Here is a 12,143-nt window from a genome sequence, read left to right on the forward strand (position 1 = left end):
TCTTGTAATTCTTCTATAATCCCTCGTGGTTGTTGTATAGATTTAGATTAGCTGTATGGTGCTGTTTATGCAAATTTCTCTGCTTACTCTCAGTAGTTGTTTCTGACTCTTGTATTCCTTCTCACTCCTCTTTTTTTCCTGCCTTTTTCTCCCTTCTTGTCTCCCACCCTGTGCCCCTCTGTGTGCTGCTGTGGCTGGTTGCTGCTGTGTAGAGTGAAGGAGTTTGGGATTAGTCCCTCAGACATCCCCTTCTCCCAGGGCGGTCAGGGGAGTCGCCCTGAGCACTCGCATACCAATACCTTTGAGTTTGATGACTTTGCTGCTACCTCTCCCAGCAGGTGGAGCACTCCACCAAAACACACACACACACACACACACACACACACACACACACACACACACACACACTTAAGTTGTTAACTATTTATCTCTTAATATTTTTGCAACTTAAGGAGACATTTTGCTCAATTTTAAACCGACGTTATTCGTTTTAATCTGAAGAACAGATTCAGAACCAGCATTTATTTTTCTTAATCTGAGCAGTTTTTCATCAACACCCGTTTTTCTTGGCTAAGGCCTGAGAACCATCATTTTTAAATCAAGCGGCATTCAGCTGTGATCTCCGGAAACCTGCTGGAACAGGTCCATTTGGGTGGAACCGATTAACCAACAGCAGGACAACGAAACGGTGCCAGAAGACCATACCACCTTCAGGAGCCAACGACGTCCAGAGGCGTGGTACAGCGTTACAGGCTCGTATAGTCCCAGCTCAAGACTGTTCCACTTCAGTAACTCCAGATGAGCTTGCTCTGATTCCATTCTATGGGTGATGTACTAATTGCTTGGTCAATTAATTCATTTAATCAAGTTATTCTTTTACAAATCATTGATTTTAATCCAAATTACCGGTTACCTCGTCAGGTTAGCTCTGGCTAATCCTCACCATATTTCCTTCTCTCTCACATACTTCCACATCTGTCACACACGCACACACACCACACACACACTCCCACATTCCACACATGCACGCGCACACACACATAGTTCCACATGCACGCACGCACACACACACACATCTGCCTTGTATCTAGCTCACTTGTTTATTTTCATAGAATTGTTACTAAATACTTCATTTTAGACCAAATTACTGTTTTAAGTGTTTTTGTGTAAGAATATGGTCAATTTAACCGAGAATTCAAACCTTTTTGATATGAGTTTGATCAAAATTTTTATGAATATTAATTTTTTTATTAAAATTTATTATTTCCCTAGGAATCTAGGGTGGTGCCCCAATTATTGATAATGAGAGCTATAAATCATAACGTAGTATCCCCTACACTCTGGAAACCAGTGTGTGGACTGTTTTTGTGTTGCTCCTCACTTCACACAGCCGGGACGTAATAACATTTTGTAGACGAAAGGCTATACTATGACGTTTTCTAAGCCACATGCTATACTACGACATGTCGTGAACCAAAGGCTATACTATGACGTTTTTAGAGCGACATGCAATACTATGAAGTGTTTAGAGCGACATGCAATACTATGATGTTTTTAGAGCGACATGCTATACTATGATGTTTTTAGAGGGACATGCTATGCTATGATGGTTTTAGAGCGACATGCTATACTATGACGTTTTTAGAGCGACATGCTATACTGTGACGTTTTTAGAGCGACGTGACGTTTTCAGAGCGACATGTTATACTGTGATGTTTTTAGAGCGACGTGCTATACTATGACGTTTTCTGAGCAACATGCTATACTATGACATTTTTAGAGGGACATGCTCTACTATGACGTTTGTTGAGCGACATGCTACACAATGACGTTTTCTGAGCGACATGCTATACTTTGACATTTTCTGAGCGACATGCTATACTCTGATGATTTTAGAGTGACATGCTATTCTATGATGTTTTTAGAGTGACATGCTATTCTATGACATTTTTAGAGCGACATGCTATACTATGATGTTTTTAGAGGGACATGCAATACTATGACGTTTTTAGAGCAACATGCTATAGACCTTTTCACAGTGATGTCAGAGTCTGGGACACGTGACCATACCTTCCTTAGCAACGCACGCTGCCATTTTAAGAGGGGGCAACAAAGTCATTAGCAACCGTGATTTGACCGCCGAAACCACACGGTTTTGCCCCGGAGAAAAACGTCTGGTGATTATTTCGGAAATCTTGAGCCAAAAGCCAAGCTACGGTATAAAGAAAAAATAGAACTGGTTGGTTTGAAGCCATGTCCGTACCAAATTGCACTGGGATCATGGGAAAACGACCCTACTATGTTTCCAGATCTTCATTGGCACTCCATTTACGAGTACCTTATCAACAGCCCAGGCGTCCACACAATGGAGAAGATGAAGACTTATAAAAGCCTGGACTCATACGTTTTCTTTGAGGTATGCTTATATTTATACGTTTTTGTGCATACAGGTCAATGTCAGAATGATAAATGCCTTGTAAGATACGGCTACACCAGCTCCGCTATGCTAAGCTAATGTTAAGCTAACGGGGTGAGCCATTACACCTTTTAATTTCAAGTGGAAGTAGTGTATGTATATTAGTTAGATGTGCATTATCAAAACTAAGAGTCAGATACCTGTAAATGAGCTCTAGCCACCCTAGGCCCAAGGGTATGAGGTGCTAACAATAATGAGGATAATGCTGCTGATTACAGCATAGTAGTTAGCAGAACGAAAGGGAGGAGAGAAGGTTTAAAAATAGCAGTGTGAGTAGAAAGACCCCTGACTTTTTCTGGGAAGCACAGCTAGCACTAGCCTAAGCTAAGTAGCTAGCCCTCAACATTTCAGATATTTATAGACATCATAAGCTGCAGTCAATTCCAGCCACTTTCAGTACAAAAAAATCGCTAATATTCTATTTGTAAATAAAAATATGACGAGAAATACAGGGAATATTGGACGCGCATCGCGAGGTGCATTTCCTTGAAAACGACCTATTCGTGGATTATATACCGACTTCAAGATATGTTTTGGACAAAATATGTTACTGGCTTGTTTCGTCTGGATGTCCAAGGTTGGATTATGGCTGTTTTTTGTGGAATATTTTCATCTGTGTGTAATAATGAATCCGGAAATGTGAGTCGCGCTGTGTATGTTGAAGCCGTGTATAGAGAACAGATGGATGGATATTCGTTGTTTGTCGGACAAATGTGTTTATATTACCCGCTGTGGTAATCACATCTGAAAGTGGTTTATATCGGCAGATTCATGAGAATCTAAGCTTTCCATCGGCGTATAGTGTTTGTATAATCGCGTTTGCAGTTTCAGACATTTAGCAAATTCCTTATGCAGATTTCAAAGTGTACCGCGGGCGGGACACTGAAGCGCAACTGGTTAAGCTTATTAATTAATAATTTCAGAAAATCAGTTAAGGGGTAATAATTTCATGAAACACAACATACCATTGACGAAATGCTGACTGCAAACATAGGACCATTTTGACTGTGGGCTCCATGTGGTTCCATTATTGTTTATCCGCCTCAATGCTGTGAGCCATAAACTCCTTTTCTGGCCCTTTTCAGTCGGAATCCTGTAAAAGGAAATGTTCTTGTTGCTCCATGACTGAGAACTACAGCCAAAAACAGCGCAGGTTTTGGGCATATCTGCTTTTGGTCGTTCAAATCGGGAGGGAAACGTGGGAAAGTAATGGTCGTCAAGGCAAAGCATACCCCTCTTAAAATGGCGGAATCGCGTTGCTAGGGCCGGTGACCGGCGGTGACGTTCGATGATGACGTTTCGGAAAAAAGTCTATACTATGACGTTTTTAGAGTGACACGCTATACTATGACGTGTCTGACAAAATAAACGCCGTTATTTGTTTCGCAGAAAAATTATGATTTCAAAAATGTGACTTTGACAATGCAAATCAAACTGTCATCAGCGTTAGCTATCTGCTCCACTTGCTCTGAATATTTTTGTTCTTGTCTTTGTCAAGCCCAAATGAAAAATTAATCCATATTCTGGCTACATTACCGACAACAGCATCCCTGCAGTGACCAGAAGTTAGCCGACCTAGCGGAAGTGCTGATGAGGTCTAACCTAGCCATGCTATACCCATGTTTCTGACGGCACAAGGGTCTAGGGAAGCTTGACAGGGAGGGAGGCGGGCTAAAAGGTTGTCTATCAAATCCCTCTGCAGCAATTGGGTAGGTATACAACCAATCAACGCAACGAATAGGCTGACGTAGTTCCGAGAGTACCGGCGGATTGTGGCTAAGTCCCATTAGCTTCCCAACCAGCGGAGCCGCGGAGCCAACTGGTATATTAAGGATTTGCCATATCCCGTCGGCATAAGTCCAAATACGTCTTTCTTCTCGATGAAACACTTCAGTGCCGCCCTTTGTTTATCTTTCAAGTTGAATTTTAGCTTCAAATCTTTAAGGGTTGTGGCCAAAGCCCAGTCGAAAGATAATTGTTTATTGTGTGCTGGTTGTTTCTTTCAGAATCGTCACGCCTCTGTCGTCACTTCGTTACGCCCGCCTTCTGACTCTACACTTCATGGTGATTGGTCCGGCCAGTTTTAGGAGAATCCAGCCTCGAGCCTTATGGAGGGTAACTAGACCCACCCTGGCAGAGAATTAAATTCGTTGCCGTGGGTTGTCTAGCGCGGCTAGGCTAGATGAGGTCTGCTCTGGCACGGATTATTACCGTCACACACGTAGCTTTTAAAATAAATCCTGTCCTAGACCCAGAGCTGTAGCTCTGTTTCAGTGAGCTCTAATGTTTCTGTGTGTGATGGTGTACTTCCTCTAATAAAATCCTCCTGGTTATGGGGAGCTGCAGCCATAGATATCTATCTATCTACTGATTCATATCTATGCACACTTGTCTGCTCTGATGCAGTCTCGATGTTGACGTTTTACGAGTCCGTGAGAACACAAGTACAGACAGTTACAGTACTGAGAAACGGCCACAGTCTTCTTACTGCAAAGGTACAAAGCTGCTCGTCTTCTCCTCTGGCATCAGGAAACGTCTTCAAAGCTTCTTCAAATCCAAACAAAATACAATCAAAAGATCAAACTAACATCATTGGTGCATTCAGGTGCAGTCGGACAACGATGTTGCGTTCACGAGGGTGGGAAATCGGACTATTAGTACTGTAAATTTCCAATGAAAATTCTGAGGGGGCAGACAGGGTGGCCAATCAGATCATAGTGACACATAGAGGGCACACGGAAGATCCGCCATTGTCCTGAAATATGGGGCCTTTTCCAAACCGCCCCCTACACACTCCCCCTCCACTACAGAGTGTCACTCCAAAAGAAGTCACACTCGCAGCTGTGGAGGGCACTTCAATTGAAGGGGGAGGGTAAAAATACGATAGTCAGGAATGGGACGCCCTGTTGCCTTACCGGAAAACGGAAGACGTCATCGCCATGGTAACACAAAGACGCCTACTGTGCATGGCTGTAGCGCTGTGACACAGGTTGCAACTAACAAGGATCGCTGCTGCTTCCAGAAGACGAAAGCGTCTTTGTTTGTTAGCACTGCTGCATCAGCAAGAGGTAAATGTTGCATTGCAGTGTCATCTGTGTATTTCGTAAAAGTGACATAATGTGATGCTACAAAACTCCGTGAGGGAATACATTTAACTGTAATATATATATATATATATATATATATATGCTCTATATATACGTCATTGGTAGGGATAGTGTGTAGGGGGTGGTTTGGAAAAGGCTAATAGACTGTATGCCTTGAAACTCCTGCAACCAGATTCACATACTCCCCTCCGCTAGAGGGCTCTCTCTTCCCGCCAACCTGTCCAAACTTCTCTCCTCCCCTGTGTTCTTGTCACATTGTCCAACATGGCTGCGTCCATGGTGAGGAGCTGCTGTTATGTACCGCGGCATGGCTCCTCTAGTCTCTTCAGACGAATACGTACTTTCCTCACACCGAAGTCTAATTTTCACTGTTCTCCTCCTGCACTCAGCGGGTTGCTCTTGTCCCTGAATAAACGCGGGATTCTTAAGGAATCCTTCCCAGAAAACGCAGCGCAGGACCAGCTCCCCCGGCTGCTGCAGTCTGGAGCTCAGACGGTGTACTGCGGCTTTGACCCCACGGCCGACAGCCTCCATGTGGGAAACCTGCTCGCTATCATCGGCCTGCTGCACTTCCGTAGCGCCGGGCACCACGTCCTGGCGGTGCTCGGAGGAGCGACGGCTCAGATCGGAGACCCGAGCGGGAAGACCAGCGAGCGGGAGCGTCTGTCAGCAGACACCGTGGAGGAGAACACCCGCAGCATCCGGGAGAGCATCCAGAGGATTTTCACCAACCACGAACTGCACTTCCACGGCGGCTCCAGGAAACTGGGCAACGTGACGGTACTGAACAACATGAGCTGGTATAAGAACTGGGGCGTAGTGGGGTTTCTGTCGGAGGCCGGGAGGCACTTCAGGATGGGCACCATGCTCAGCCGCCACAGCGTGCAGTCCAGGCTGAGGAGCGCAGACGGTATGAGCCTGACAGAGTTCACCTACCAGGTGTTCCAAGCTTATGACTTCCACCACCTGAACCAAATATACGGCTGCAAGATTCAGCTCGGAGGCACCGACCAGCTGGGCAATTTGATGTCTGGCCATGAGTACATTCACAAGTAAATGTCCATCCAAAGAGAAGTCAGAGGCAGCAGACGTCTTATTTTCCTTTGTATAGAGAACCTCATTCCAGACTCCATTAGAAAATCAGCAAATTATCAGTGCATGCTTGATCATGTGAATTGTGTTCATCCAAAAAGAAGATTGAAGTCCTTGTGTGGATCGTTAGGACCTACTCTTCAGTTCTGCATCCATCTGTCTGACCAATAAGCTTTTTATTTGCTGCTATTCAGCACAAGTTTGTTTTTTCTGCCATCCAAAACTGAAACTTGCAGCCATATATCTGTTTTGGAATGTAGAGGTAATGAACGTGTGCTTCTTAATCACAAATAAAAAGTGAAATAATATGACAAAGGGGGGCAGAACTGAAGAGATAGCAGATGTCTTTTTCCCCTTCCAGACTCCATTAGAAAATCTGCAAATTTACTTTATATTCTTGATCATGTGATGTGCATGTATCCAAAAAGCAGACTAAATGCCTTGCGTAGATTTGTAGGACCTACTTATAAGTTCTGCACCCCTGTATCTTTTCCAAGAACCTTTTCTGTACAGGTTAATTATTTCAACCACCCAAATGAGATACATGGTTGCACGTTTCAACAAAATTTTGCTTTGCTCCAAACTCCATTTAAAAGTCTATAAATTTAAGATATCCGTGATCGCTGGTAAATGTACACAGAGCAGAAACTGTGATTATATATTTTATGTGGAATATTAAGACCCACTATGCTATTGTGTAAACTTTCAGTTCACTAAGTACTTCATTTTACCAGATGATCTGCTGTTTAGCATCACAAACTTATAACCTCTATCAGCTGAAACAAGCACAGTTGTAAGATTCTGATTGGAATCAACAACCAGCTGGAAAATGGGATGTCTGCTCATTAGTTTGTTTGCTAGTATATATCCATTACACTTACAAATAGTGGCACTGATGTCTTTCCTGTATGGAGACATAGCTCTGTACATAGCTCATTTAGTAGTCTTGCCTTGTATCGCCTCAGCGATACACACCAGAAAACATCCTACTCTTAAATCTTGCATGCTTCTTAACTTCAAAGCAGCATGTAATTTTTTTTAAAACTGTCAATTTACTGAACCGTGTCACACTTTCCTCTGCATTTACTGTGCAAATGTATGTGTGTTTTTGCTTTTAACAATAAGTTAACCTCTTTCAAAGCTTTACACTTGGTTTAGATGTATAATTTGTGAACAGATGCCAAAGTATAGTAGACTGCCAAGAAAAAACTTAAGAATGTTACTTAAATTTTAGGAAAAGCTCTGGACTCACATTTTAATACATTAGTGCAGGTATCAAATATGAGGTTTGCTGTTAATCACCCCAAGCGTATGACTTTCACTACCTTCACACAACATATGCCTTTAAGATTCACTTTGGAGGCCCTGACTGACTGTGCAGTTTGATTTCTGCAATTATTCAGAAGTAAACATCCTTTCTAACTGCACTCCCTATGTGTCTATCACTTTGGTAGATATGTTTACAAATATTGATATTTCACAGTAAAGTAATTTATACAGAGTCCAATTCTAAAATAGTCATAATGATATTTAATATATTGAACAGAATTCTTCTATAACGAAAATAAGACAACTAACAACACACGAAGCATAAAAATGCACAGATCAGTGCATGGATCAAAGCTCACAAGTTGTGATGTGCTCTTATCAGCTTCGTAGCACTTGAAATCCTGATCTCTTCTCTAGAGTGACTGGTGAGGAGGTGTATGGCCTGACCATCCCCTTGGTGACCAGCTCTGTGGGGGACAAACTGGGGAAAACAGCAGGCAACGCAGTGTGGCTCAACAGAGACAAGACCTCACCTTTTGAACTCTACCAGTTCTTCCTGAGGCAGCCTGATGCCAGTGTGGAGGGGTACGTAGAAGTGGAGGCTCATAGACTCATCCCCTCTCTGACTGGTTAGGTAGCATCTTGTAAGTATTCTGTGTACAGTAATAGCGAGCTGAGATCTATTGTGTGTCAATTTCACAGGTACTTGAAGTTGTTCACCTTTATGCCTCTGGCGGAGATAGAGAGGCTGATGGAGCAGCAGAGAGAAGATCCAAGTAAACGCCTTGCACACAAACGACTGGCTGCAGAAGTGACAAAACTGGTGCATGGAAAGGAGGGCCTTGAGAGCGCTAAGAGGTCAGAATGGGCTCTGTTTCATTTTATACATATCTATAAAGTGTAATTTGCTTTTTATTTCTTATTTCACACGTTTGTTTTATTCAGAAGGATTTCATTCAGTTGTAGAATAAAACAGCAAAAACAGTGTGTTTTTGCATGTAAAAGTAAATAAACTGCAAGTTTATGTTGTCAGTTGCTGCCAGAAAGTCAATGGTGAATTCTAATCTCTGTACAGTGAAGGATTCATACGGCACACGGAGTGTAGCTGAGGAAGATGTCAGGCTCTTAATTACACCAGGTTCAGCGTTGTACCAGCAGCTCACAATGTAGCAGCCTGTTCCTTGTCATTGTCATTTTAATGTCATCATTGCAGATGTACCAACGCTCTGTACCACAGCAGCGTGCAGGCCTTGGAGGAAATGAGTGACGAAGAACTGCAGGAACTCTTCAGGGAGGCTCCCTTCCAGGAGCTGCTGTTGGAACCAGGCACCACTGTGATCGATGCATGCCGCAAAGTCAATGCCATCCCCGATGGTCCCAGAGGGTCAGTCCTCCTTTTTCCGCTTCCAGTTCCAAAGTCATTGCTGCAAATAGTTAATAGAAGTATTTTATCTAAAAAAAAAACATCAACCAGTCAAAAATTTACCAATCAAAAAGGATCGGTAACTTGCAAATTAATAAAGAAAAATTAAAAGATAAGTCTACTCAAATTTATCTAGTTCTATCAAGCTGTACAGCTAGTTCTCACTATATAATATATGCGTACAGTATAGCTGGCAATGGGAAGTCCTTAAAGTCGTGGATCCAGACTATAAGCCACCTCAATGCCAAAATATAATCACTTCATCCTTTTGTCATTTCTGACCTTCCCTGAAATTTCATCCAAATCTGTTGATGTTTTTGAGCAATTTTTCACACAGACAGACAGACGCCGATCGTCACATATCTCCATCGTTCCTTGGCAGAGTAAAAATAGTAATTAAAACATATTAAAAGAATATCTTGCCTTACTCATTTCACATCGACAACCGATCGCCGTGCATAGCGTTGCTCTGCCCTGTTGTGTTCTTGTGAAATTTTTGTGAAAAATTGAATTTATTTCAAGACCTACAATGCCGATCAAACATTCTGCACTTTCTAAGGTTTCTAAGGTTTATCGCAGAAAAGGTGGAACTCCTTAAAATATATCTAAATAATAAAATAAATATAAGGTCGCTACTTCACGGATTTCCGCCTGTCACTGGGAACTGAACCCCCACGACAGATGAGGGATCACTGTACTGACAAGTTAATATTTGGTCGTGAATCATCACTTTGCCATAATGGTTAATGAGTAATTTTCAGTCAGTACGCTTGATAGTTTTAGTCCTGTATTCTTGCATGTTGCACTAATGCTCATGGAGATACTTTAAGGAGGCAAATGTGAAATCTAACCATTATCCACTTGCTGCTGTGCGTATGTTTATACCTGAGAGATGTGTAGTGTATAGTGCAGTTTTGATGTTCACTACAAAGTTCTTTTTATTATATTGTAGGTTTTGGAATGCCAACAGGGATAAAGATGTGTTACAGTGACGTGTTCTCACTACCTCAGATGGCTGATATAGATATAAACCCCTGCCTCACTGACAGTGTACGTGTTTGTGTGCAGGTATCGGATGGTTTCAGACGGAGCGGTGTGGCTCAATCACAAGCGAGCAGACAAACCGGAGCAGATACTGATCCCCAAACTCCACATCCTGTCTAATGGACTCACCCTCCTCAGAGTGGGAAAGAGGAACTTCTACATCATCAAATGGCTCAGTCTCTGAGATCGATCAAGCGGCCACGATACTGTAATGGACGGAATGGGAAGGTAGGAGACCACACCTCAGTGAGGAACCGGGGATGGACTGGTATTTTCTTGGGTTTTTTGCTGCTGCATAAACCCTTCCAGATTTCTTGCTGTTGTTATATAAATATGTACATGTACAGATGTGATGTTTATCTAAAACTATGGTATTAAAAAGCATTTGATGTAAAGATCGTTTCCTGCTTGCTTTGTGCAGTCGTGGATATTTTGCGAAGTCAACACTAGGGGGCATCATTGTCCCAGTCTTTATGGTGGTCTGCAGGCAGCCACAGCTGCACCCATAGCCTGCTGTGACCCCTTAAGTAAATAATTGCTCACAGTAAAATTAAATGGCATCATTTCTCGCAAACAGGTTATGGTTCTATTTTAAGCGAATCATGTTCCTTTGAATTTGAAGAGAGCATGAGGCCAACATCTGACTTAGTATGGTTGTTTTTTTCTCTCCTGGAGGAAAGTGTAAAGTACACCATGAAGAAAAGAATCGGGGGTTTGATAACTTTGAAAACCTGCTCGGAAATTACCTTCAGATAACATGAAAAAAGATTTGTGTATTATTTTAATAGTTTTTTAAGGATTGGTACTGGATTTTCTGCGACTGCGCAATGTTTTCACTGTGGTGTAAATAACAGTTTGTAGTTTCCAGCATGCAGGACCTTTGTCATACTTTTTTTTTCTCCTTAGATTTTTCTTTGCAGACTTCTGACGTGTGTTTGGCTCTCTGGCCCTAATACATCTGTCCTCTCATTTTGTCCCCGGGGTCTGGTGGCAGATGAGGACAGGGTCTGCTGTGTGCTGACCTTGACCTTTCCTACTCGGCTCCAGATAATTGGTGGAAATACCATGCCATAAAGACACACATTTGCCCTAATGGCAGAGTTTGTTGTTTTCTTTTTTGGCAATCATTGGAGAACTTTGATATGGAGGTGGGTGGGGGGGCTATACCTACTACAGCAGAGGGCCCACACCTTGAAGCTTCACTCTCAAGTATTTGCAAAAATGTCATGTCTTAAGGTGGAATGTTTACAAGCTGTTTATTTTCAACTGTCAAAAAAAGTCCTCTATGGCGTTTACAAAAACAATTATGGCAGCTTTATGGTTTATTATTTTTATCTAAATATGTAGTTTGGTAAGTGTAAATCTGTTTTATTATAAATGGTATAGGTTGCATAAAAATGACCTGAAGATGCAAGATGTATAGTGTGGTCATGTGAGTTTAAAACAATGCTATTCACGTCTCATACTCCACTCTGAAGATCATGGGAAATAGTTTTTAAATTTGCTTTTCAACATTTGAAATTGTTTGCAGCTTTTTTGCTGGCAAAACTAATTATTGTTGTCCTGCTTCTTTATTCTTTATTTGTTTTGCAGACATAACGGTTTATGTATGATGTTTACAGATCAGATGTAACATTTATTTACTTATGTATAAGTTTACAAAGTTAAAAAAAAATGGAGGGAAAGGTCTGTCGTGTATCGTAACACCCAGACCTGCTGGATGTTGTTAGCC

At 42.1% G+C, this 12,143-nt stretch overlaps 1 protein-coding gene across 1 annotated transcript; it reads left to right on the forward strand.

Moving 5' to 3' along the window:
- The first annotated feature begins 5,817 nt into the window (after window positions 1–5,817).
- yars2 (tyrosyl-tRNA synthetase 2, mitochondrial) lies at window positions 5,818–10,806 on the forward strand. Its single transcript, XM_022196592.2, has 5 exons — window positions 5,818–6,635; window positions 8,362–8,529; window positions 8,647–8,802; window positions 9,158–9,328; window positions 10,436–10,806. Exons 1-5 carry the CDS (start codon window positions 5,848–5,850, stop codon window positions 10,593–10,595), a joined length of 1,443 nt encoding a protein of 480 aa, XP_022052284.1. The 5' UTR covers window positions 5,818–5,847; the 3' UTR covers window positions 10,596–10,806.
- Window positions 10,807–12,143: the final 1,337 nt, after the last annotated feature.

Source organism: Acanthochromis polyacanthus, chromosome 8, assembly GCF_021347895.1.
Source record: "Acanthochromis polyacanthus isolate Apoly-LR-REF ecotype Palm Island chromosome 8, KAUST_Apoly_ChrSc, whole genome shotgun sequence".
Classification (NCBI taxonomy): domain Eukaryota; kingdom Metazoa; phylum Chordata; class Actinopteri; family Pomacentridae; genus Acanthochromis; species Acanthochromis polyacanthus.